Source organism: Brassica rapa, chromosome A09 (genome assembly GCF_000309985.2).
Source record: "Brassica rapa cultivar Chiifu-401-42 chromosome A09, CAAS_Brap_v3.01, whole genome shotgun sequence".
NCBI lineage: Eukaryota > Viridiplantae > Streptophyta > Magnoliopsida > Brassicales > Brassicaceae > Brassica > Brassica rapa.
Genome location: NC_024803.2, coordinates 31,410,529 through 31,436,500, shown reverse-complemented (window position 1 = coordinate 31,436,500; position 25,972 = coordinate 31,410,529). Strand labels below are relative to the sequence as shown.

Genomic DNA, 25,972 nt, shown 5'->3' with positions numbered 1-25,972 from the left:
AAATTATTGTCTGAAACAAAGCTTCACTCGCATTATAATCCTCTTGAAGGCATTCAAAATAAAAATATATATATTCGTACTACAAAAGTTTCTTGCATTGGGCCAACAGCGAAACATAACCGTATATATATTCACAACGTTTTGCTTGCTTACACACCAGGCTCCATCACTGCTTCTTTTGAGTAGCTGTATCTTTAAACGAAAAAACAAGAAGATGAAGTTCAAACGTGATCGTGACCGTCCAAATAATCATACACTGATATATTCAACGCACCTCCATTCTCACAATACGCCGTCGTTGTATCTCCATTCCCAGAGTTCCCTGACGCGTGATCACAGCTGTTAACGATTCCGGCGTCAACGGCCATTCCGGCATTAGAAGCAGCTTGCTGGATAGACCTCGGCGAAGTCTTGGAAACTATGGAAGGAGGAAGCAAGTGAGGGAAGTTGAGAGATTCGAGCGAGTTTGGTTGGTGTAAACAGTAGAAAGCCACGTCGTGCGCTACGGCTGCGCCTTCCGCCGTGGAGAATGAGCCTAACCAGAGACGGTCGCGAGTTCCCGGAACTCGAATCTCCGATACCCATTTCCCCCATTTCCGGCGACGGATGCCTTTGTACTTTGATTGAGTTTCGACGGTGTTGTCGATGTAATCCATTGTTGTGTTGTGTGTTTGTGTTTGAATCTGGAGGACACGGTGGCTATTTATACGTTGAAGTTGGAAAGTCAAAATGGATAAAATATTATTATAATTTAGGTTGACCGGTAAAACTTAAATAAGATAAGATATTTTTTTTGTTCAAAAAGAAGAATTCAACGGGTCAAAGTATGACCCGTTTCAGAATAGTGTTGTCAATTTGATTTTGACGTGTGGTGGAAACTGGTTTCAAGTTGTAACTTTTTTGGGTGTTTGTGTGTGTTGTTTTCTTGTTTGTAAATTATTTGTAACTTCGAACGTTATTTATTTAATAGATCTAACTCACTTTAAAAAAATTACAACACATTTATATATTTATTTTTATGGACTATAAGTCTATAATTGAGAAATTTAAAAGTTTTAGTAGAACTAACTTATTTTCAAAAGCTAAGTTAAGACTGAAGAATTACCAGACACTTATATATTTATTCTTTTCATGTTCAATTTTCAAAGTGGATTCAACATTATTAAAAATTTAACCTTTTGTTTCATACTATATTATTGTCATTTCTGTAAGCGAAGACCTAAACTAGACAAAATTTATTTAATTAATTATGTAATTTATTATTGTTTTTTATATAAAAGATACTGTATGTGGGTTTTGTAATTTTGTCAATAATTCATGCATCTCAGAAAAGCATGCATCGAAAGAACAGAGTGTGAATGGAAAAATATGGAGTTAATGGGAAGAAAACAAAGAACAAAACAAAAGGGTGAAAATGAGAGGAAAAGAATAAATGAGAGAGAAGAAAGGAGAGTACTCTTGTTTGAGTTAGAATAAATTTATTTATGTATTTTATCATCTTTTAACAGTGACTAAAGAAAATAGGATCCAGATTTTAGCCAAAATAAATAAATAAAGAAAATAGGAGGAAAAGAGTTTTCATCTATTTGGTATTTTTTCAGAGTAAAATAAAAGTAATTAATTTGTTTCCTTGATTATTTACTCTAGGCTAGTTGACAAAAAAATAATATTACTGTGGACTATACAGTCAAAAGCTTAAGAGGAAAACAGTGAAAAGTGAAACACAACCCCCACGAAAACTCGGTCAAAACTCCAGATGTCGTCTGCAATTAACCACGTGGGGGAGGTGAGGAAACTACAAAGACTTTCTTTGCCTTTTTGTGTGCAAATACGTCATTCGTGACGGTTTAAGCACCGTCTAAACCGGATCCCTTATTTTCCCCTTTTTTGGGGGTATTTGACCAAGAATCTCAATTAGTGTCCAGTTCCACGGTTTACACACAAACAAGCACAGCCAAAACGAGTTGCAAAAAGTTGTTTTTTGTCTTGTTGTGTTTAGTATTTGGAGAGGGAGGCAATAGTCGAGTTTAAGTACACACGGAGTACCCACGTAGAAACCCAGTCTTCGTCATGTAATCAATGTAGTTCATATGCTCGAGAATGGGACGCACAACCATTTCTGTAGTTGAGTAGGTTCTTGTCTTTAATTACTCCATTGTACACATTATGGGGTTTTAGTTGTTATCCCCTATATATTATTTGAGAAGCATTACAACTTCTTTTTGTAGCCACATGTCATCACTAGGATGATTCTTAGAATCATTAGAGAAATATGTTGGTCCATCTAATTATATAATAAGTTTTTTATTAAACTAACAATAAATTCATTATTAATGTATTTCATTATTTCCTTAAATAAAACTACGAAATTGCCTAATGTGGTTAAAGTATATATATCACTATTAATGATTTTGAATAATAAAGATTTGATAAAAATTAGTGTATATTCTATCATATTTGTTTAATTTTAAACTATTAAATAAATTAAACAACCACAATAACCATATAATAAAAAATTTAGATTTTTCTATATATGTTATATTTTGAATTTTGAAAAACGATTATAAATTACTAAAACTGTTAAAAGTTTCACATTGAAATGATTACAAAATTATATAAGTAAAAAGTATAATTTAATTAATTATTAATATTGATATATATATATATATATATATATATATATATATATATATATATCGTTTTAAATTAAACTATAAACCATATAAAATACATAAATCTTTTAGTTTCAAAATTTACTTTGAACAATTTTTTGGTAAAAGTTTTGAACGAACATTGACAACTTATTTGTTTAAAATTATAAATTATTAAAACTATTAATCTCACAATGAAAATTTTGTTGTTAGTAATTTAAATCTTTTGCTATAAAAGATACAAATGATCAAAAACACTATATGAGTAGAAATCATCATTTAATAGACATTAATATTAAAAATATACTAAAATATACTATGTATGTTAGTATTATTTAAATTTAATTACATATCCTATCAAATATTAAAAAAAAATTGGATTAATAAAATTGATTTATATGTTCACACCAATTTAATTATATATTTAATAGTTACTGACTTTTAATTATTCAATATATATTTATTATTTCCTAATATGTAAAAATATTTAATACAGAAAATAATTTTTATATATAATGTTCATCCCGCGCAAGGCGCGGGTCTTAACCTAGTTTGTTAATATACACCGACTCATTTGGAAGATGTGACAGTTTATTTTGAAATAATTATTTCTCGAGAGGTTCTATCAGAGTTTTGTCTGCTTTATCTTGTTTAATTTACAAGGGAACATGAAAACGTCTAGCACATAAAACACGCAATCAGAGATATTGACAACTTTTCATTCAAAAAAGATATTGACAGTTTACGGGTTTTATAAATATAAATATAAATATATATTATTTTGTTATATAGGTATTCATAATTTTAGTTAAAACTTAAAACATATTTAAAAAAATAGAAGTTTCAAGAAAAACTGCATTTTTGTAAAAACAAAAAAAGGAATTACGACTTAACCAAGAAGATATAGATTCTGTATCTTTGTTCTTTAGTCTTGTAGTGTCGTTGCTCAAAAAAAAAAGTCTAGTAGTGTCGTAATAATTCATAAAATTTTGTCAACCTTAAATTCCATTTGTTCCATTTTGTTTATATTAAATGACGTATTTGTAATATTGAAACATAAATTCATATTGAAAATTAATCTTTGCAGTTATAATAAAAAATAAAAATTAAAAGTTTAATAAAATATTCTGATAAAATTTTAAATTTCGTAACTAAAATAATATAGAGGCGGTCATATTTTTTTCCAATTTCAAAATCTAAGCTTCCTTAAAGACAAAGAAAATAAATTTATAAATACATAAAATATATAAACATATTTGGAACTATAATTTAAATTAAAAGAAATTTGTTAAAGAAAAATAATCTTACTGTTGTTATTTATTTCTAGAGCTTGACCCGTGACCGTATAAATATTTGCTTTCACTTTAATTTTTTTTTTGTACTAATGGTATAATATATATATGTAAATTAAAATATATTACATAATTGCTAATATAACATTTTTAAACATAACAATTTTATTTATTACTTTGAATAATTATATTTTGTGATTTTAATCGTCTATTATATCACAATGTATCATATAAACAAATCCAATATTTATAACTAATTGGACTTATATTATGAAAGCATTATACTAATATCTGAATAAACTATTTTATATTTTATTTATATGTTATATAAATTGATTATGATGTGTGATTTTTTATTTTATTATTTATTACTTATAAATATTAAAAATATTGAGTATGCTAATACGAAATATATTAGAAAATTTATTTTGGTTATGATTTGATAAAGGAAATCTATTATTTAAACTTTGAAAAGATATTAAATGCTTAAATCTATGATTGAAATTAGGAAAAGACAAACATGCTTAAATATAGGTTCAATAAATATCTCAATGGCATTCTAATGTAAATAAGTGGTAAAACTAAGGGGTATTTCTATTTTGTACTTCTGTTTTAATAAAGTAGATAAATAATATACCTGTGGAATTCGACATAATAGTTCTTTTCTAATATGTGTACTTCAGACCGTACAAATTGGTCTATGCAACCGAGAAAATCATTTTGGTTATAAAATACATTTTAAACGGATCTAAAGGTATACTAGGTGTTTTATCCGCATATGCGGCAAAACATATTTTATAATTACTTATTAATACATGCATTATTAATTAAAATATTATAATAATAAATTGTTATTTAGGTTTTCATCAATAAATTCTTACGTATTATGATTTATGAAAATTTCTTTCAATATAATCATTATAATTAAGAAGTAAATCTTAAAGGCCACTCAATATTATTTTAAGTTATATAAAATTAATAATTTTACTTGATTAATATTTAGTTATTTATTTTCGTTTTTTTTTTTAAAAAAATTGAACTTTTTATTAGAAAATATTTCCGAATAACAACATAATATATATGAATTGTCTTTTTATATGGTTTTGGATAATTCGTACAATTATTAAATTTAATCAGTTATTTAATAAAAAAATTCGTTTTTATTTTTGGCTGATATATATATTATTTATTAAGGGTATAAACGATATTAACCGCTCCAACTTTTAACGTGAGAGTTTTTTTTACTTTTGAAATTTTTATCAAAATATTTTTATTTTATGATATTAACCGCAACACAATATTATATGAATTATCTTTTTATTTTAATTTTTAATGATTATGAATAATTCTTAAAATTATTAATTTTAATCAGTTATCTAATAAAAATTAATCTCATTTTTATTTTTGGCTAATATATGTATTTTATTCAGTAATGGTATAAATGATATTAAACGCTTTAACTTCTAACATGAGAGCTCCGTTACAAAAAAACCACTTCACAAATAATAGTATAGTATCTAATAAAAATTAATTTCATTTTTATTTTTTGCCTAATATATGTATTGTATTCATTAAGGGTATCAACAATATTAACTGCTCTAACTTTTAATGTGAAAGCTCCACTGTGAAAAATCACTTTACAAATAATAGTTTAGATAATCTCATATATTTTTACTCTAAAGTTTCGTTTATTTGTTACGGTTAAATTTGCAGATTTTCATCGAAATAAGTAGTTTCAAACCATAAAAAGACAGTTCAAACAACCATCTTTAAAAAATAGATAAACTAAAATATATCATCATTATTTGACATAAAGATCTTAAAATAACATATAGATAGAATTCGTCAAAGATTCAGATAGTACCAAACAACATACTAGTTTTTGTACTAATTCTCAAGGCATAAATCTTACTGACAAAACTCCTCATTGAATAGTTGTTGCAGCCAAGGAAAACATGAAGAGCCAAAGGACTATGATCTCTGATCTCTTACCACTTCCACTCTATTTCACAAGTGAGAGTAATGTGTTGGATACAAAATATAATTATGAGCATGAACGAAGGGCCCATAAAGATGATATGGTTATGTTGCATATTTGCCATCGATATGAAAGATCCAAAATTAAAAGCCAAATTACAAAAACATAAGCTCAGATCCTTGAAACTAGTTCTTCTTTTATCCACAATAACGGTTTGAGAAGAGCTTAGATTTTAGTGATCTATTTCTATAAGATAATTCCCACCAATTCCAACCAATTTTAGGGATCCGTTTCTTAGCTTTTCAAGCTGTTTAGCTTCCGCTATGTCATTTATAACTTTTTATTGTCAAATTTTTTTTAGTGCCTGATTTATTATGATATTTAAATTATGATAAATATTACATAGGCGATTCGACAACCGACAATACTATCTGCCTTATGAAGATTTATGCCTAATTGCATCATTTGGGTTGTCCTATGAAAATACACGCCTAGACGGATTTATTTGCACCATGTTAAAAATCCCTTGTAAGTCTTGAAGATCTTTTGTAAGTTTTTTTCCGTAATTTGTTTAATTGTTTAATAAATCGATTTTTTGTGAGAACTGAAATATAAATCTTTTGTAACATGCAATCTGTAAAAAATTATATAGTTTAGGGTTCGAATGCTAAGTGTACAAAATTTTAAATATTAACCACTAGGATACAATGCTTTTGCATAGTCAAAATTTGTTTCCTCACAATTTTTTTTGTCATATACGTTATAAAGGCTAAGTGAGTAAGTGGGCTCGTCCTTTGTATATGGTCCATCTGATCGGAAGAGTAGGTTGGTTTTATGGGAACGTTTGAGTCGGATCGGTGTAAATAGAAGGGATAGTTGGTGTGTGTTTGGGGATTTTAATGATATTTTGCACAATGGGGAAAAGATAGGAGGGGTTTGGAGATCAGATGAGTCTTTTGTTCCGTTTAATCAAATGGTGGAAGCTTGTAGACTGGAGGAGCTGCCTAGTCACGGTAATGTCCTCACTTGGGGTGGACAAAGGTACAACCACTGGATACAATCTAGACTGGATCGTTGCTTTGGCAACAAGGCTTGGTTTGATCAGTTCCCGTGCTCTAATCAGTTCTTTTTGGATAAGAGAGGATCTGATCACCGTCCTGTTTTTATCAACCTCATTGAGTCTCAAGAAGCATATAGAGGTTGGTTCAAGTTTGATAGAAGGCTCTTGAAGGTGGAAGGTGTTAAAGACAATGTAATTAATGCCTGGGATTTTGGGGGCTCTACTGGGAATGGAACGATCTCGGTTCGTCTCAAAGCTTGTAGGAAGTCTCTGAGTGCTTTCAAGAAACAAGTCAATCTTAATGCTCGGGACAGGATTTTTCAAGCGGAATATGCTCTGGAGATGGAGCAATCTTCAAATTTCCCATCTTCTTTGCGTATCAACTTGCTCAAGAGAGAGTTGGTGAGCGCATATAGAGACGAGGAAACGTATTGGTGGCAGAAGAGTAAAGATAAATGGCTTCATGCTGGAGACAAGAACACAAAACTTTTCCACAATTCTGTCAGAGCATCCAGGGCTCGGAATGGCATTGAGAAGCTGGCAAATGCATATGGTGTAGATATGTTTTCAGAGGCTGCCAAGGGAGAGGTTGCGGTGGAGTTCTATACAAATTTGTTCAGATCGTCTAATCCTCCGCCGTTCAATACTTGGTTTCAAGGGATGACGCCTCGTGTGTCTGCCCATATGAATGAACAGCTTACGCAACCAGTCTCCGCTATAGAGGTCAAGGATGCTGTTTTTTTCAATAAATCATGTGAAAGCTCCTGGACCTGAGGGAATGTCTGCTTTGTTCTTTCAAAAGTTTTGGCCTGATATTGAAGAGCAGGTGGTAAAGGAGGTTCGGGAATTCTTTGTTTCTGGGAGACTTCCGAAGGAGTGGAATTATACGCACTTATGCCTTATTCCAAAAATCCCTGATCCGAAATCAATCTCTGACTTGAGACCCATCAGTTTATGCTCGGTGATTTACAAGATTGTCTCTAAGATCATGGTGAGAAGGTTAAAGTGTTGGATGCCGGAATTGATTTGCTCTACCCAATCTGCGTTTGTTTCAGAGAGGTTAATTTCAGACAACATTACCATTGCTCATGAACTGATTCATTCGCTGCAATCTTCAGACCAGTTTGCTTCGGAGTACATGGTCGTTAAGACTGATATGTCGAAAGCGTATGATCGTGTCGAATGGAGTTACCTAAGAGCGCTGATGGAGGCAATGGGGTTTGATACGAGATGGGTAAATTGGGTTATCAGCTGTGTTTCCTCTGTCACATACTCTATTTTAATAAATGATCAACCTCATGGCCTTGTTACTCCACAGAGGGGATTATGTCAGGGAGACCCCTTGTCTCCTTTTCTATTTGTTCTCTGTGCGGAGGGCTTGGCTCACCTGCTCAATAAGGCGCAGGAAGACCGAAAAATATCAGGAATGAAGTTTGGTGAGAGAGGACCTTCAGTGCACCATTTGATGTTTGCAGATGATTGTTTGTTTGCTTGCAAAGCTAACGATCCTCAGAGTGGTGCATTAAGGTGTCTTATGCAGAGATATGGCCAAGTTACGGGGCAGATAATCAATAAGGAAAAGTCTTCAATTATTTTTGGGAAGAAGGTCCCTGAAGATAAGAGAATTCGTGTTAAACAGAAGCTGGGCATTTTTGCAGAAAGAGGAGACTCCAAATATTTGGGATTACCAGAGTTTTTAAAGGGCTCAAAGATTCAGTTGTTCTCATACATTAAGGAGAGAATGAGTAAGAAGATCTCTGGATGGCATGCAAGAACGCTTTCTCAGGGAGGCAAAGAGGTCATGATTAAGTCTGTTGCTTCGGCTCTTCCGGTGTCTGCAATGTCTTGCTATAAATTGCCTAAAACAATTTGCTCCAATCTAGCCAGTGCGATTGCAAACTTCTGGTGGAGCTCTGTTGAACACAAAAGGAAAATACATTGGTTAAGTTGGGATAAAATGTGTTTGCCTAAAGAGAGTGGAGGAATGGGGTTCAAAGATTTAGAGTGCCTGAACCAAGCTTTGCTGGCCAAGTAATCATGGAGGCTAATTCATTTTGAGGATTGCCTTATGGCCAAGGTTTTGAAGGCGAAATATTTTGAGAATACTGATATTATGAATGCCTCTTTAGGTGCTAAACCTTCCTATGCCTGGAGGAGCATTTTACATGGTAGGGATCTTCTGGAAAAAGGACTTAAATGCTCTGTGGGTAATGGGAGAAGTCTTAAGGTTTGGACAGATTGTTGGTTGGAAGATGAGGATGGAATGTGCAGACCTCCTCTCAGAAGACAAAGATCTTTTAATGTCAACTTGAAAGTCTCGGATTTGATTGATCTGCAGACCAGAAGGTGGGATGAAAGCCTGATGCGCGAGATCTTTGTACCTGGAGACATTGATATCCTCAGAAAGAATCAACCGGTGATATCTGATAAAGACTCATGGATTTGGAAGCCTACTAGGAGCGGGGTATATTCTGTGAAAACAGGGTATGACCTTGCTTTCTCGTTGCGCAATCAAGAGTTACTAGAAGTTCAGAATGCCAGACCATCTCTGAACCCGCTTAAAGCTCAAGTTTGGAAGGTTAAAGCTCCTTCGAAAATAAAGGTGTTTATTTGGAAATCGTTGTCAGGAGCAATTGCGGTTAATGATGGGCTGAATGCACGTGGATTGAGGTGTGATAATTTATGCCAAATCTGTGGTATGGATGGTGAGTCGATCAACCATGTTCTTTTTACGTGTACTCTAGCTAGAAAAATTTGGGCAACTTCGGGGTTTCCTTCTCCTCCAGGGGGTTTCCATGAGTATTCAGTGTTTCAAAATGTAAGCTACTTATTGAGAGTTTGGAAAGACGAAAGATGGGACATAGGGGTATCGAGAGTGTTTCCATGGATTCTCTGGTACCTGTGGAAAAATAGAAATTCCCTTCTTTTTGATGGTTTCACTTTTGAGGGGAAACAAGTTATTGAGAAAGCTAGAGAAGAATCTCAGCTTTGGTACTTAGCTCAAGATTTGGAGAATGGTGATGAACGGAGAGATAATGGTGGGTTATGTGCTAGAGATACGACTTGGAAGGCTCCACCTTGAGGTGTTGTTAAATGTAACATTGGAGTCTTTTGGTCAAAAAAGATGAAGATCTTGGGTGCGTCTTGGGTGGTTCGGAATCATGATGGTGTGGTGCTGCTTCATAGTCGTCGTTCCTTTGGATTGGTGAGGACTAAAGACGATGCGTTCTTCATCAGTGTGGGGTGGTCTATGGAAAGTATGGCAAGTCATAGATTTCTGAAAGTTCACTTTCCATTTGAAGGAACAGATTTGGTGAATGCTATCAATTGGCCAAAGGCGTGGCCTTCCTTCAAATCTAAAGTGACACAAATCAGAGCTATGTTGGGTAATTTTTGGTTGTGGAAAGTTTATGTTGAACCGTTTGAAGCTAATAGGGGCGCTAGACTCATTGCAAAGAGTGCGCAGGAAGATAGGTGGTTGTTGCTCAAGGTTATCCCTGTTAGCTTTCAAACTTTTTTGAAGGAGAGGCTCTTCGTCTGTGAAGTTAGCTCTCTCGTATGTTTCTGATTATGTACATTATCAGCTTTTGGCTTGTATGAAATATTCAGACGAAAAAAAAAAAAAAGTGAGTAAGTGGGCTAAAATGGGATTACAATATAAAATGGGTCCTCGAAAGTAGAAAAAAATATAAACCAATGGCCCAATTTCATTTGGTTTAACATCAAACAAGCAAAATATATTCAATGGTGTCTCTTTCAAGTTTCAACCTCTTCTGCAAGCAAAACCTGTTCCACCTTTCACGCGCGGCTTCTCCTACTTTTGGTTTCGTCCAATACAACAGTCTCCGACCGAACCTCTTTGTCTTCTTATTACATGAGTTCGATCGCCTCACTTCTATGCCTCTCTAGATGTACCTTGTCCTCCCATGTCTACACTGTATACGGTATGTTATAGCACACCACTTGTTCGATGATATGCCTCAACGAAACTTACTTTTGTTCTCACCTTTCTCAGACGGAGAAGCGCAATTGGTTGACTTTCTGCTTTAATGGATCAAACACATAGCGAAGCAGTAATCAAAACAGATTCTTTTTCGCTGCGATCATATGCCGCTTACTGTTTATGCCGTCTCCTCCTTACCGCGGTCTCACTGTAACCGAGCTTCGCAAGTTCATACCTAAATCTTGGAAACGCCACATCCCACAAACCCGCGATGAAACATCAGTTCCTGTTGCTCTGTTCAAATCTCTCGGACATTTCATCTCCCAAGGTCGTCTCTCCGAAGCTTTCAGAACTTTCTCTCTTCTCCTTCTTCGTCACCAGTCTGGTTCTCATGAATTCGTTTTGCAATCAGCTGCTTCCCTTTTGTCGACCTGCGTGGAGCTTAGCGAGTTTGTTCCAGGGCAGCAGATTCACGCTCGTTGTATCTCGTCCGGTTTGGAGTTTGATCCTGTTCTGGTCCCAAAGCTTGTTACTTTCTACTCTGCTTTTAATCTCCTCCACGAAGCTCAGACCATTACCGAGAGCTCTGACTTTAATCATACCTTGCCGTGGAATGTGCTCATCGGTTTGTATGTTAGGAACAAACGGTTTGTTGAGGCAGTTTCTGCTTACAAGCAAATGATGAGTAAAGGAATTCAACCTGATGCGTTTACTTACCCATCTGTTCTCAAGGCTTGTGGAGCCTTACTGGATTTTGCATCTGGAAGAGTGGTTCATGGCTCCGTTGAGGTTAGCCCTCACAGGCGGAGCTTGTATGTATGCAATGCGTTGATATCTATGTACACAAGATTTGGTAATGTGGATATTGCTCGGAGATTGTTTGACACCATGTCTGAACGGGACGCTGTCTCGTGGAATACATTGATTAAGTGTTACGCTTCTCAAGGCAAATGGGAGGAAGCTCTCGAATTTTACGATAGAATGAGTCTCTCTGGCGTAGAAGCGACTGTTGTAACATGGAACACGTTAGCTGGAGTTCTTTTGCAGACGGGAGAGTATGTAAAGGCTTTGAGTTTTGTAGCGAAGATGAGAAATCACAATGTGAGTTTAGATTCTGTAGCTATGATTAATGGTTTGAAGGCATGCTCGCAGATTGGAGCTTTACGGTGGGGTAGAGAGTTCCATTGCCTTGCGATACGTAGCTGTTACGCTCGAATCGAGAACGTTGGAAACTCGTTGATCACAATGTACTCAAGATGTGGTGATCTTAATCACGCCTTTATAGTGTTTCAGCAGATGGAAGGGAATGATTTGAGTACATGGAACTCTATCATCTCAGGTTTTGCGCACAACGAGAGATCAGAAGAAACGTGTTTCCTGCTCAAGGAGATGATGCTCGCTGGCTTTCATCCGAATCACGTTACTCTCGCCAGCATTCTCGCACTCTGTGCTCGGGTGGCAAACCTGCAGCATGGGAGAGAGCTCCACTGCTACATCCTGAGGCGCCAAAGCTGCTTCAAAGACGGTTTAATCCTGTGGAACTCCCTTGTTGATATGTATGCGAAATCCGGGAACATCATAGCCGCCAAGCGGATGTTTGAGTCGATGAGCAAGAGGGATAAAGTGACATACACTTCACTGATAGATGGATACGGCATGGTGGGAGAAGGAGAAGTCGCCTTGGCGTGGTTAAAGGAAATGATCAGATCAGGTATGGAACCTGATCATGTAACCATGGTTGCAGTTTTATCAGCTTGTAGCCACTCCGGTTTGGTCCATGAAGGAGAAAGGCAGTTTAAGAAGATGCAGTATGTGTTTGGTATACTCCCTCGCCTTGAACACTATTCTTGTATGGTTGATCTCTACTGCAGAGCAGGTCTGCTTGTTAACGCCAGAGATATAATCCGCAGAATGCCTTACGAGCCGTCTCGTGCTATGTGTGCTACTCTGATAATAGCTTGTTTGATCCACGGGAACAAAGACATTGGTGAGTGGGCTGCAGATCTGCTATGGGAGATGGAGCCAGTGAAGTTAGGGCACTATTTGTTGATTGCTGATATGTATACGGTTACTGGTTCGTGGAGCAAGCTTGAAGAGGTGAAGAGGTTGATGAGTGTGCGTGCTGCTCATGAGTTTGCTAATCTTGGTTCTTCTTCCATCAATCAGGAGCAAAGTTCAGACGAAGAACGTCTTGTAGAAGTAGGATAAATTGTCAAACTGGAAACATTGGTTTGTTGATTGTACATAATCTTATACACGATCGTGGTGTCTCAAAAGTTCAGATTTGTCCCAAGGTTTATACTTTATATGTTACTCGAAACAACTATTAACATGAACAGCTGAGCTAATAAACGACTAAAGTAGAGCTGTAAACTGGGTTAGCCCACGTTCATTAGCCCATATCCATTTATTCATTTATTGTTTGTGGACAAAGAGTGACCATGTCCATTAAGAACCTTGTCCATTAACGACCAGACCCACTAACACCCATGTTTACATGGACTGCCATGAAATCCATAAAGAACCATATAAGAAATTTTAAAAATTTTAATCTATAAGTCTACAAATTTTACAGTTTTGGCAGAAAACTCGATTTTGCGGTTTTGACGGACAAACTCGATTTTCCAATCTTGCAAGGAAAACTCGATTTTGCGGTTTTGGCAGAAAAACTCGATTTTGGCAGAAAAACTCGACTTTTTACGGTTTTGGCAGGAAAACTCGATTTTGCGATTTGTTAGAACACGATTTTCCGATTTTGGCGGGAAAACTCGATTTTTTACGGTTTTGGCAGGAAAACTCAATTTTTTGGTTTTGTTAGAACACGATTTTCCGATTTTGGCGGGAAAACTCGATTTTGCGATTTTGGCGGGAAAACTCGATTTTGCGGTTTTGGCGGGAAACTCGATTTTGCGGTTTTGGCGGAAAAACTCGATTTTGCGGTTTTGGTGGGAAACTTGATTTTGCGGTTTGTGCGGGAAAACTCGATTTTACGGTTTTGACGGGAAAATTTGATTTTACGGTTTTGGCGGGAAAACTCGATTTCTCCGATGGAACTCAGTTTCAATCACCAAAATCGCCAAATGAGTCGCATAAACTCTCTTTCATGATGAAATGAATTTTTTCAATTTTTCCCCAAATTTTGGAAACCCTAGAATTTTTTTTTAATTGGGCCGCCCATGTTCATATTAACCAATTCCATAAACACCCAAAAATTAAATGGTTTCCCAATTTGGACCATTTAAAACCCATCTGGAAATATGGATATAACTAATGGAAGCCCAAATATATTTGGACATGGACGCCCATTGGACTGTCCACCCATTTTACAGCTCTAGACTAAAGGCAGTACTTGGATGATAAACTGAAGCCCATTAAGAGCCCGTTAGGCTGTTGGCCCATTATTATTGATTATTAAGAGAGCTCTCTCGCGTAGCGATGTCCCACAGAAACCCTTAGAAGCTCCAGAGAGGCGAGTTCCGTGTTTGTTTTCTCTTTGTTGGCTCCTCCTCCTCGTGATATCAGGCGAAAATGGCGTCGTTTGATGAAGCACCACCAGGAAACTCCAAGGCCGGAGAGAAGATCTTCAGGACCAAGTGTGCTCAGTGTCACACCGTCGACAAAGGCGCCGGTCACAAACAAGGTTAGATCCGATCCGATCCATCTCTCATCTCTTTGACTTGTCTTCTATGTTAAGATGCTTTTGATTTGTAACCGATGTGTTCTTGATGTTCGATCTGTTTTGCGAATTCGTTGATTAGCACGCTTGTTTTGTCAAATAATCTTTAGATCCGATCCAAAAAACTCGACTTATAGTGGAATCTGATTTTGAATCCTAAGTGGTGATACAACCATTGATCTTTGCTTGTTGCATAACATATGGTCATTGAATTTGCGTGGAACTTTGTTGTTTGTGAATAACCATTGTGTTTTTTTTTTGTAAATGGTATAATAGGACCGAACCTAAACGGTCTGTTTGGAAGACAGTCTGGAACAACAGCTGGTTACTCTTACTCTGCTGCTAACAAGAACAAAGCTGTGGAATGGGAAGAGAAGACCTTGTACGATTACTTGCTCAACCCCAAGAAGGTAACTTAATTATAGTATATGCATTGTGATTATGATTCGTTGTGAATTAGCATTGAGATTGATTGGATTCTGATTTGTTCTCGTGATGCAGTACATTCCTGGAACGAAGATGGTCTTCCCTGGGCTCAAGAAGCCTCAAGACCGTGCTGATCTCATCGCCTACTTGAAGGAATCTACTGCTTAGTGAACCAATCATTGGTGTGGGACACGATCATGACTTTTGAGTCTCTCATATCAGATATTCTTTTGACAAATAAAATCTCCAAACATTTGTTTTTGGTTTTTTTTTTATAATGCTCTCTCATCTTCAAATACGTTTTGGGTGAGATTCTGTCTTTTGAGTTCCAAATGTACTCTTGAGTCCTTTTCTGAGGCTCCCTCATATAAATGCATCTATCTAGAACTAGAAGCATTCTTTTTCTTATCAACTAACATATTGCAGTGTGTAGATAACAAAAATTCAAATTATATTAACTATGAACAATGATGTTGGAGCAAGATCAATATTAGGATTCGTTCTAGATCATTGTCATTCATCTATCTAGAACTATTTTCCTTTCAACATATGTAGAGAACAAAAATGGAACTATATTAATATCAACTATAAACAATGATGGAGAAGTATTAATGTCATCACATATTTAACATTCAGCGTCTGAAACATGGTTCTCCACTAAGGTTTTACAAATCCTAGAGCCTCATCCAACTGAATCCGTCTCTGTTCTGTTCCTTTCTCTTAGTACCCATATCTCCCTACTCATCATCAATATCCTTTATAGCATCCTGCAACACCAAACAAATGAATTAGATACGAGTGTGTTTATAACCTTGTTCAGATGGGAAAGAGCACAACAGTAACTACTAGTATTAGTTACCTTTGCTAGGCCAGTTACATATGTTGCAGCTAATGCAGTTACCAACAGACCCAACCCGAGCGTTAGAAGCTGGCCGTTTCCTCCTGGCAATCCAACAGCTGATTCTTCTTGCTGAAACAACAACACAGTTAGTAAACATTGTCATCTGATGGTAGTTATGTTGCTTGCTAGAGTGACCACGTATCCACAGTTCAGCACATTCATAAACCATATGTCTCCACTGATCCATCAAAGATACAATTTCTTCAACTCAAGTTAACATCCATAAGTAAGTATTTGTCTTTCATTCTATATCAGTCTCCTTTTACATTATGTAAAAACAGAACCTTTTTTCTGTGATCCCACAGCTTGATGTTCTATAACTCTCTTTTAATACCCTAGCTTTCAATTTAGTTCTTCTACCATACACTAAAGCTGCCCAGCATGGACCTATTGTACACCAACAACGTAAAAGCTCGGTGGATCCTACTGTAACCTTACGCTTGACATGATAAAGGCATATGTTCAAAGCATCGAGGGGTAGCTAATCTAGATTAACAGACAACAATACTTACAATGATTGCTCGTCCAAAAGCACCAGCGCTGACATAAGCCCAAGATCCTGGAAGCATACCTAACCAACTGCACAAAACAGTATGATCCACAAATAAGTATGTGTACTCAAAATGTACATTTATCCAGTTGAGATCTTGTTCATAGGGGAATAGTATAAAAAGTTTCCTTTTAACACAGACCTTCCAAGTACATAAGGCACAAACTTGACAGACGTCAAGCCGTAGAGGTAATTGCCAAGAGAGAAAGGAAGCAGAGGGCTTAGCCGAAGGAGAGTAACAACCCTAAACCCATTCTCACCAATGGCTTTATCAATGGCGAGGAACTTCTTGTTACCTTCAACTAACTTAAGGATCCGCTCTCTAGCAAAGTATCTAGCAATTAGAAAAGCAACACTAGCAGCCATCTAACAGAAAAAAAGAAAAGCAAAACCAAAAAGAGAATCACACAACCAAACATATATATGAAACAAGTGGGGAAAGTTAGTTGATGAAATAACTTACAGTTCCACTGATGGAAACAATGATGGTGCCAACGAGGGAACCGAAGAGAAGACCAGCCGACATGGTCAACGGGAGAGCCGGAATGGCTAGTATCTAAACCGGAATGCAAAAAACATCAAAAAGCTTGAAACTTTAGACTACTAATGACATGAAAATAAAGAAGCTTGCCTCAAGGCCAGCGTACACAGCAATGAACAGCGCATACCCAGCCGGTCCATAACCTGTTATTTTAATTCGACAAAGACAAAACAGATCTTAAAACTTGTCCTAAAATGAATCCACTGTCATTTAATTCAACCGATTCAAAAATGTTAAACAGAACCTTCGATGAAAGTGGAGAACTGAGTGAGAAAGGTATTGATCTGGTCTCTGTAGACGTAGCCAACGCCGGCGAATCCACCAACAGTACCAATCAACAACACTCCGGCAAGAATCGTACCCTTGATAGCAGCATCCCCGCCCGATCCTTCGTCGCTCTCAGCTTTGGGGGACTTAGCATCGTCGTCGTCGCTGGATTTGGGATTGAAGAACCACCGGAGACTTTTGGGAGGAGGGGCGGTGGAAGGAGGCGGAGAGCGGCGGAGAGACTGTTGCTGCTTCTTCGTTTGTTTGAGGGAGGAAGAACATGGCTTGAGGAAATGGAAGCGTTTGTAGGAGGAGGAGGTGAAGGTGAATGGGAGAGAAGAGGATCTGAGAGTTAGAGTGAGGCTGCGCATCTTCAAGCAGCGTTGGTGAAGACTGAATTGGAGCAGCTTCTTCTGTGTTCCATCCAAAACTTTTTCTCGGTGTGGGATTGTTGGCGCGGCATTTCTCCTACCGAAGAAGAGAAGACGATGTGGCTTTCTGGCGATTTAGAGCGCCACGTGTCTTTCTTTTTAAGGATCACGATGTAATTTTCGCTTATTTCTGAAAAATAAAAACCAAACAAACGAAAAATACAAGTTTTCCTGGTTTATTATTTGTTTCCTCGTTTTCTTATTATATTTTAAAAATAATAATTCTATCGCATATTCGCATCAAAAGTCACAAGACAAATTCATAAACAGTTCCATCATTTAATTTGTTTTTTTTTTGTGTTATATTCTATGCTTAGTACAGTTTGTCAGGAAAATATTAGTATCATTTTCTTTGTTTTAATATATAAACTAGATCTTGATCCGCGCCTCCGCACGGATATTTGTTTTTAATTTTTATAAAAATTTAAAAATTAAATATAAATATATTATTGTACTAATTAAATTAGAAGATGCTAATTAATTAAATATAACTGTGTTAGTTTTATTATTCTGAAAATTTTAACTGATTTTGATTAATTTAATTTCTAATAAACCAATAAATTAATTTGATCATTTAATCTATTTTATAGTTTTTTATGGATTACAAAATTGACTTTTTGATTTTGATTTTTTAAATAAATGAATGATTGCATTTCTTCTAAATTTATTAGGTAGCTAAATATTAGGCAATTTCATAACAATTTTTATAGAAATTATTATTTATAAGGTCAGTGGCATTGGATGGTAATTATTAAGGAAAACATTCAGTTTTAATAGTTTAGATTGTTTACAATATAAATCAATTTCAAAGTTAAAAAAAATAATTAAAATGGCATTTAATTAAAACTTAAAAAAATTGAATCATGGTTTATAATTTTTTAAGACAAAATATGGTTCATTATTAGCTATTCTAGTTCCGAGACCAGCTAACAAAATCAACACAATTTATATCCGGACCTCACAGTGGAGTCTCTCATTGACTCCTCATCACGTACTTGGAACTCACAGGTAATTCGGTTTTTGGTGGATCCACATGATGCAAAAAATTATAGAAAGCATTCCTTTGAGCAGGATTCAAAGGGTAGATACTGATGGATGACACTTCACCAAAAACGGGAAATACACAATCAAATCAGGATATCAGGTAGAACGAATCTATTCAGACAGAGAGAAACCACCTTTACTGATTGGTCCCACAGTGGATGTTCTGAAAGCTTTCTGCTGGAAAATACGGTGTCCACCAAAGTTAAAAGATTTTCTTTGACAATTGCTCACAGGATGTATAGCAGTGAAGAAGAATTTACAATCAAGGAGAATTCAAGAGGATATTTGTTGTGCAAGATGTGGACTCCAGGAGGAATCGATAAACCATGTGTTTTTCGAATGTCCTCCAGCACTTCAGGTTTGGGCTCTTTCGAAGATACCATCAAATCCAGATATTTTTCAACAGGTTCTCTTTTCACAAATATGGATCATCTATTCTGGAGAGTACTTCCGCAGTTGGAAGATCATCAGTTTGCATGGATACTATGGTACATCTGGAAAGTTAAGAATAATAAAGTTTTCAGTAATTTGGATATAGATCCCATGGACACACTCAAATTAGCGGAAACAAAATCTACATTGTGGGCTGACGCACAAATAGTGAATGAACAAAGGACAACACCACAAATAGGGAATATGATTTTGCCGTCAATTCCAGAAAGATGGTGTTTCACAGATGGGTCATGGAAAGATGGGGATATGTATTCAGGACAAGGCTCGCTTAGTACTTTAGAAGGTTTTGATGGATTGTTGGGGGCGAGGAATGTTAGGGCCAGTCTTTCTCCTTTTCATGCGGAGATGGAAGCGGTCTTTTGGGCTATGGAATATATGAGGAATTTACGTCAGTTTCAGGTTACGTTTGCAATGGACTGCTCTCAATTGGTGAAGATGGTTTCGGAACCCGAGGAATGGCCAACATTTGCAAATTATTTGGAAGATGTCAAGACCCTGAAAGAGATGTTCACCCGATCAGAGATCATATATATAGCAAGAACGCAAAATACAATAGCGGATAGACTAGCACGCAGTGTTAGACAACATCCGCCTTTTGTCGTTCACATGGATGCAGATCACCTGTTTAGTTTACAGAGTCAGTATGAGACTGTAAAAGTTGATCACAAAAAAAAATAGCTATTCTAGTTTTTAATTACATATTGAAAACTATTTTATAGAAAATATTAAAAAGTATTATAGTATATGTAATTTAAACCAAAATAAATTATAACAAAAGATGATAAAAAATATAACTTATAACAAAAGAGGGAGTGTGTTTGCTCAAAAAAACAAAAGAGGGAGTGTAAGACAATAAAACTAGCAAATTAAGATCTGATCTATTTCACAAAAAAAACATTATAGAGAAGTTATAGAAAGTGAGCTTGGTCATTTCAATTTTTTAACAATAATTAAATTATTGATTACATCATCATATAATATCTATTAAACATTTCAAAATTATGGACAAGTTATCTTCCACCACAAGACCAGTGTAAAGAGCCATCAAGAATTTACAAATCTTCGAAGTTTATTTACGGGGGTTGATGTTATGTCTCAGGCCTTGTCCGGCCCAATATATCGAAACTTCTTTTTATTTGAAACGACAACGTTTTTGGTCCATGAAGATAAAGCGAAGAAAATGTACTGAGAAGTCAAAAGGAGAACTCCTCGACATGGTCGACTCTTTTGGCTTTACCGGTTAGGCGACGACTGATCGGTGATCGCCGGAGTTTCAATCTCCTCAAATCCGTCTAACTGCCATTGTCTTCGTTCAACTAGTCTAATTAATGGCCAAATCTCGATCAGTTGTGGAGCTCACTACCCGCTACGATCTCGGCGGCGTCGACAAGATCCGATCCCTATGCCTCTCCCCTCACTCCGATTCCCAAACCCTAGTCTACCTCGGCACTTTCTCCGGATCCATTCTCCTCCTCTCCCTCGACACTTCGACCAACATCGTCGCGCGTCTCGGAACTGTATCGCTGAGCGCTTCCCCAGTCGAGTCTATCTTCGTGCTCGGCCAGGAAAGAGGCAAAGTGCTAGCACTCTGCAATGGCTACTTGTTCTTGGTTGATTCGCTCCTCTCTCAATCCGCTAAGAGATTGGGTGGGGTGTTGAAAGGGATCAATGTTGTTGCTAGGAGAGTGAGGGGACGCGAGTCCTCCTCGAGCACTGACTTGTTGCTGTTGCCTTCCGAGGTTTCAGGTGAGTCTAGCTCGAGCAAGAAGTTTCTTCAGATGATTGGGGGTGGGAGTCGTGTGAGTGATGTTAAAGGTAAGGATCTTAGACGCGAGGGAGTTCTTCATCAAGGTCGTTATGTTTTCGCTGTTGCGATTGGTGAGAGGATGTTGCTGATTGAGCTTCAGTGTGATGAAGAGGACGGGAAAGGTGATTCCTTTGTTGTGTTGAAGGAGATTGTGGGGATTGGTGGGGTAAAGACTTTGGTTTGGCTTGATGATTATGTTGTTGCGGGGACTGATAAAGGGTATAGCTTGATCTCGTGTGTTACTGGTCAAAGTGGGGTGATATTCACGTTGCCTGATGTGTCTGGTCCGCCGCTGCTTAAACTGCTGTGTAAAGAGTGGAAGGTGTTGTTGTTGGTGGATAATGTTGGAGTTGTTGTGGACACGAATGGTCAGCCTGTTGGTGGGAGTCTTGTGTTTCGTAGGAGGCCTGATTCTGTTGGAGAATTGTCTTTCTATTTGGTCACTGTAGGGGATGGGAAAATGGAGTTACATCAGAAGAAGTCGGGTGCTTGTGTTCAGTCAGTTAGTTTTGGTCCTGAAGGGTGTGGGCCTTCGGTTTTGGCGGTTGATGAGGCAGGAGACGGGAACCTTTTGGCTGTTACTACCATGTCAAAGGTACTTATCCCAATAATGGCCTTCGTCAACTCTCTCTCAAGTATGTCTTGTTGAAGAAATTGTCATGAATATTGTGTCGACTTCTTCATTGTGGTGTTTCAGGTTATCTTTTATCGGAGAGTGCCTTATGAAGAACAGATTAAGGACCTCTTGAGGAAAAAGAGATACAGAGAAGCCATCTCCCTGGTGGAGGAGCTTGACTCAGAGGGGGAAATTTCGAAAGAGATGCTTTCTTTTCTTCATGCTCAGATAGGGTATCTACTACTATTTGATTTGCGCTTTGAGGAAGCAGTGAATCAATTTCTAAAGTCAGAAAGCATGGAACCTTCTGAAGTTTTTCCTTTTATCATGCGAGATCCTAATCGATGGTCTTTGCAGGTATATTTGTTTTCCTGCAATGGATACTTGTGTTGTACTCTGAATTTGTTTTAAACAGTTCATTTACTAAATAATTGCAACCATACAATTGATGATGTCTCAAGCCTTGAGGTTTTCACTTTCTTTCAGGTTCCGAGAAACAGATACTGGGGGTTGCATCCCCCTCCTGCTCCTCTTGAAGATGTTGTAGATAATGGTTTGGCGGCCATCCAGAGAGCCATCTTCCTAAGAAAAGCGGGAATGGACACTCCGGTTGACGAAGAGTTTTCCTCAAACCCTCCAAGTAGAGCTGATTTATTAGAGTCAGCAATCAAAAACATGACAAGGTGCTACAATATCTCTTTTTTAGTACTCTTTTTCCTCTACAGTTTTTAGTGTGCACTGTTCTCAGAGGTGGGAATTGGCATTTAACGAGTTCATGTTACCTGTTGCAAAAGGTACCTCGAGGTCTCACGTGAGAAGGACTTAAGTCACCCAGTAAGAGAGGGAATAGACACGCTTCTAATGCTTCTGTATAGAGCCTTAAACCGTGTTGAAGATATGGAGAATCTTGCATCTTCTGTTAACAACTGCGTTGTGGTATGTCTTTTTAGTGCACATATTTTATAGCATTGACTGGTACGTTGTTTTACACAACAGAAAGATATAAGAAATCGGTAGCTTGGATCTAGCCAAACTATTTATTTGACAGAAATATTGGAGTAAGACAGCTATAGCTTGGTTAGAAAGAGAGAAAAAGTATAGTGCCTAGGTTTTTAGGTGCATTTATCATGTATTGTATGTGTACCTGCTTTGCAGTTTGTTAGCTCATGGGAAGTTTAGTGAACTACTGTGGTCAAAAGAAGTGCATCGATGACAACCTTCTTAGGATGCTGTAGTTTTGACTTCCCTTGAGCAAAGTCTCGAAAGCTACACAGTAGCATTGTTAACAGGAAGATTTTAAGTAGTTTACTCTATTGTGGACATTGCACTCTTTTTACATCCTTAGAATTACAATGCATGAAAAAATAGAGAGCTTGTTGTGAGAAAGTTGCTTGAGGGATAACAGTACAACTTGTGTGAGCGGTGCAGGAGGAGTTGGAGTCTCTTCTAAATGAATCTGAACATCTGCGGACACTTGCATTCCTATATGCAAGTAAGGGGATGAGTGCAAAGGCTCTTGCTATTTGGCGTCTCTTTGCGAAGAATTATTCATCTGGTCTGTGGCAAGACTCAGATGACTTGGTGCCTTATTTACACGGAAACGAGCTCATTAGGCTATCTGGAAAAGAGGCTGCTGCTGCAGAAGCAGCGAGGATTCTTGAGGAACCCTGTGATCCAGAACTGGCATTGCAGCATCTTAGTTGGGTATGAGATATAACCTTAAGTTGTTGCGACTTTTTTACGTTCTAATAATTGCATCTTGCGATCAGAACTGATGACTGTGGATATCAATTTTAGATTTCAGATATAAACCCATTGTTTGCTATCCAAGTCTTGACGTCAGATAAAAGGACAGAAGAGCTTTTGCCAGGTGGGAATCATGGTTATCAGGACATTTGTGTTCGATTGTGAGTCGGATGTTGATCTCTTTTCATTCTTATTAGAAACATCCTGTCAACTGTCTCTTGGGTTTTCGAACTGTGATCTATTTTGGACTTGTATTTATAAATAATGGCTTAGCTGAAGTCTGAGATGACTTAGGTAGTGCCAGAAGTCCAAGACTTCTTTTGTTTCAGGGTAACATAATCTATGTATTCTCATGTCCATAGTGTGCTGTACCTCATGACATAATCTGTATAATGGTGGATAAAACACTAGGTCTTTTTATTGATGTAAGTGTTTCTGTTTCTTAATCTTGTTGCAGAGAAAGTGATCCAAGCTATTGATCCCCAAAAAGTTGAAATCATACAGAGGTATGGTTTACTTACACCATAAATAGTTTTCATCCTATTGACTTTTTCTTAAAACTTATTTGTAACTACTACTAAAGGAACGGTCCAGCAGAGTTTTTTTTTGTAGCAAAGTGAGAACTTTTTCAAATTTTCTTCACGTCGAATTTTTTATGTATGTGCCAGGTACCTCCAATGGTTGATTGAAGATAGAGATTATAATGACCCGCAGCTGCATACATCATATGCTCTCTCACTTGCCAAGTCAGCACTTGAGTGTGTTGAAGTTCAAAATGGTAACCAAGAAACGGATACTGGAAGCAGAGAAGCACATGATTGCAATGTAGGAAGTATTTCTCTGTTTGAAATTGATGTGCGGGAAAGATTGCAGACCTTTTTGCAGTCCTCAGATCTGTATGACCCTGAAGAAATATTGAATTTGATTGAAGGATCAGAACTGTGGTTGGAAAAGGTTAGTGTGACAAATTCGTTTCTTTCGTTTTATGTGTGTAAAGCAGTGACACCAAAGATTATTCAATAAATTTTCTACTATCAAAACAATTGATATCTTGTTGTTTTATCCTCTGATATATGTTTGAAACACTTTTGGCAGGCTATACTTTACCGAAGGATAGGACAGGAGACAGTGGTCCTTCAAATTCTTGCTCTGTAAGTTCTCATTAATAACGAAGTTGAACTGTTGATGATTGTTAATCAAAGATTTGAGACATTATACGTGTATGGTGATTTTGAATATATGACTACGAGATCTTTTGTCGTGGGAACCAGGAAGCTGGAGGATTGTGCAGCTGCAGAGCAATATTGTGTAGAGATTGGAAGACCAGATGCATTTATGCAGTAGGTTCTTTTTCATCATTTAATCTTAAGCTTTATTGTGTGAATCCCATCACTCGAGTTCCTCTCTTCCTCGTTAAAATCCCCTATAACAGAAACTTATGTTAGGTTACTTGATATGTACCTGGATCCTCAAAATGGCAAAGAGCCTATGTTCAAAGCTGCTGTTCGTCTTCTCCACAACCATGGGGAATCACTTGATCCTTTGCAAGTTTTGGAAGTAAGAAATCTCACAGTCCATATTGTTAATGAAGCTGATAATGCTTCTTATCCTAACAGCGTTTGCATTTGTTAGTTCATCAACACTTGTTTAATACTGCTGATATCATATTTTTTTTCTTCCAGAAATTGTCTCCTGACATGCCCTTAAAACTGGCTTCAGATACAATTTTGAGAATGCTCAGGGCTCGGGTTCATCATCATCGTCAAGGCCAAGTAAATATCTCATAAATCTTTTTTTTTTAACCTTTACAAATCCTTTTTAAGTTCTTGAATATATATGTGGTGGAGCTTGAGTGTCTGAATGTTCCAAGTCAATTGCTACAGATCGTACACAATGTCTCTCGTGCATTAGATGTGGATTCAAGGTTGGCAAGATTAGAAGAAAGATCACGTCACGTGCAGATAAACGATGAGAGCCTCTGTGATTCTTGCTTCGCCCGCCTGGGAACTAAGCTATTTGCTATGTACCCTGATGATACCATTGTGTGTTACAAGGTTAGTCCGCAACTTACCTACTACATTCTCTTGCGACAAAAGCAATCATGCATATGATTCCTTTCCTCTGAGGCTAGTGTTCTTGTTCACAGTGTTACAGACGCCTGGGTGAATCAAAGTCAGTAACGGGCCGTGACTTCAAGCGAGATGTTCTGATAAAACCCGGTTGGTTAGTGAACCGGTAGCTGAAGAAGCCCTGTTGTTTAAAAGTTGACCTCTAATCTCTCACAAACACGTAGAAGCCTGTACAGTACAGATACTAAAGAACAACATAAGGAGATATGAAGTCGATCTCGACATAGCTTCATGAAGTTCATCTCTAGGCTTCAAAGGACTCTTCATGCAATGATTAGTGTAGTGTGTGCTAGACGTTGGAGGCCAATGGAGTAGTTCTGTAGGGGCATTTTTGCCTTTGTGACAGTTAAAAACGGGCAAATAATTTTATATAATACCTTGTTGTTACTTTCTTCTCAACGAAGGACCTGTTTGGCTAATAAATGAAAAACAAAATAATCTGGAACGAAAAAAAGAAAAAG

At 36.9% G+C, this 25,972-nt stretch overlaps 5 protein-coding genes across 7 annotated transcripts; 3 read left to right on the top strand and 2 right to left on the bottom strand.

Moving 5' to 3' along the window:
- Positions 1-3: 3 nt before the first annotated feature.
- Positions 4-2,317, bottom strand: LOC103840827 (ethylene-responsive transcription factor ERF019). Of its 2 annotated transcripts, none has more exons than XM_009117351.3 (2): positions 275-2,317; positions 4-186 (listed from the first exon to the last, which is right to left on the bottom strand). In XM_009117351.3, the coding sequence occupies exons 1-2, from the start codon at positions 654-656 to the stop codon at positions 167-169; spliced, it is 402 nt and encodes a 133-aa protein (XP_009115599.1). In that variant the 5' UTR covers positions 657-2,317; the 3' UTR covers positions 4-166. The 2 variants fall into 2 exon arrangements, with proteins under 2 accessions (XP_009115599.1, XP_009115598.1); XM_009117350.3 differs by having other exon boundaries at positions 29-192; positions 275-2,315.
- Positions 2,318-9,043: 6,726 nt separating this feature from the next.
- Positions 9,044-13,498, top strand: LOC103840825 (pentatricopeptide repeat-containing protein At1g22830). The gene is made up of 3 exons (XM_009117347.3): positions 9,044-10,320; positions 10,357-10,925; positions 10,997-13,498. The coding sequence occupies exon 3, from the start codon at positions 11,105-11,107 to the stop codon at positions 13,130-13,132; it is 2,028 nt and encodes a 675-aa protein (XP_009115595.1). The 5' UTR covers positions 9,044-10,320; positions 10,357-10,925; positions 10,997-11,104; the 3' UTR covers positions 13,133-13,498.
- An 859-nt stretch (positions 13,499-14,357) lies between these two features.
- On the top strand, positions 14,358-15,438 carry LOC103840824 (cytochrome c). The gene is made up of 3 exons (XM_009117346.3): positions 14,358-14,564; positions 14,877-15,010; positions 15,102-15,438. The coding sequence occupies exons 1-3, from the start codon at positions 14,453-14,455 to the stop codon at positions 15,192-15,194; spliced, it is 339 nt and encodes a 112-aa protein (XP_009115594.1). The 5' UTR covers positions 14,358-14,452; the 3' UTR covers positions 15,195-15,438.
- Positions 15,439-15,576: 138 nt separating this feature from the next.
- Positions 15,577-17,787, bottom strand: LOC103840823 (TVP38/TMEM64 family membrane protein slr0305). Its single transcript, XM_009117345.2, has 7 exons — positions 17,263-17,787; positions 17,109-17,161; positions 16,941-17,033; positions 16,620-16,843; positions 16,440-16,506; positions 15,886-15,996; positions 15,577-15,793 (listed from the first exon to the last, which is right to left on the bottom strand). Exons 1-7 carry the CDS (start codon positions 17,654-17,656, stop codon positions 15,764-15,766), a joined length of 972 nt encoding a protein of 323 aa, XP_009115593.1. The 5' UTR covers positions 17,657-17,787; the 3' UTR covers positions 15,577-15,763.
- A 2,588-nt stretch (positions 17,788-20,375) lies between these two features.
- On the top strand, positions 20,376-25,941 carry LOC103840821 (vacuolar sorting protein 3). 2 transcript variants are annotated; one of them, XM_009117341.2, is made up of 14 exons: positions 20,376-21,615; positions 21,718-21,993; positions 22,123-22,319; positions 22,431-22,572; positions 23,065-23,340; positions 23,434-23,506; positions 23,840-23,888; positions 24,051-24,336; positions 24,478-24,533; positions 24,654-24,722; positions 24,828-24,939; positions 25,065-25,154; positions 25,266-25,436; positions 25,529-25,941. In XM_009117341.2, the coding sequence occupies exons 1-14, from the start codon at positions 20,542-20,544 to the stop codon at positions 25,619-25,621; spliced, it is 2,964 nt and encodes a 987-aa protein (XP_009115589.1). In that variant the 5' UTR covers positions 20,376-20,541; the 3' UTR covers positions 25,622-25,941. The 2 variants fall into 2 exon arrangements, 1 of the variants encoding a protein (XP_009115589.1); XR_004451311.1 differs by having other exon boundaries at positions 20,542-21,615; positions 25,253-25,436.
- Positions 25,942-25,972: the final 31 nt, after the last annotated feature.

Coding starts and splice junctions, on each gene's coding strand:
- LOC103840825 (XM_009117347.3), top strand. CDS start 11,105: ATGCCGTCTCCTCCTTACCGCGGTCTCACTGTAACCGAGCTTCGCAAG.
- LOC103840824 (XM_009117346.3), top strand. CDS start 14,453: ATGGCGTCGTTTGATGAAGCACCACCAGGAAACTCCAAGGCCGGAGAG. Junction 14,565..14,876: donor AGGCGCCGGTCACAAACAAG/GTTAGATCCGAT, acceptor ATGGTATAATAG/GACCGAACCTAAACGGTCTG. Junction 15,011..15,101: donor ACTTGCTCAACCCCAAGAAG/GTAACTTAATTA, acceptor CTCGTGATGCAG/TACATTCCTGGAACGAAGAT.
- LOC103840821 (XM_009117341.2), top strand. CDS start 20,542: ATGGCCAAATCTCGATCAGTTGTGGAGCTCACTACCCGCTACGATCTC. Junction 23,507..23,839: donor GACAGAAGAGCTTTTGCCAG/GTGGGAATCATG, acceptor ATCTTGTTGCAG/AGAAAGTGATCCAAGCTATT. Junction 24,940..25,064: donor ATCCTTTGCAAGTTTTGGAA/GTAAGAAATCTC, acceptor TTTTTCTTCCAG/AAATTGTCTCCTGACATGCC.
- LOC103840823 (XM_009117345.2), bottom strand. CDS start 17,656: ATGCGCAGCCTCACTCTAACTCTCAGATCCTCTTCTCTCCCATTCACC. Junction 16,844..16,940: donor TTGTTTCCATCAGTGGAACT/GTAAGTTATTTC, acceptor TTTTTCTGTTAG/ATGGCTGCTAGTGTTGCTTT. Junction 16,507..16,619: donor GTGCCTTATGTACTTGGAAG/GTCTGTGTTAAA, acceptor TGTTTTGTGCAG/TTGGTTAGGTATGCTTCCAG.
- LOC103840827 (XM_009117350.3), bottom strand. CDS start 656: ATGGATTACATCGACAACACCGTCGAAACTCAATCAAAGTACAAAGGC. Junction 193..274: donor GGCGTATTGTGAGAATGGAG/GTGCGTTGAATA, acceptor TTTCGTTTAAAG/ATACAGCTACTCAAAAGAAG.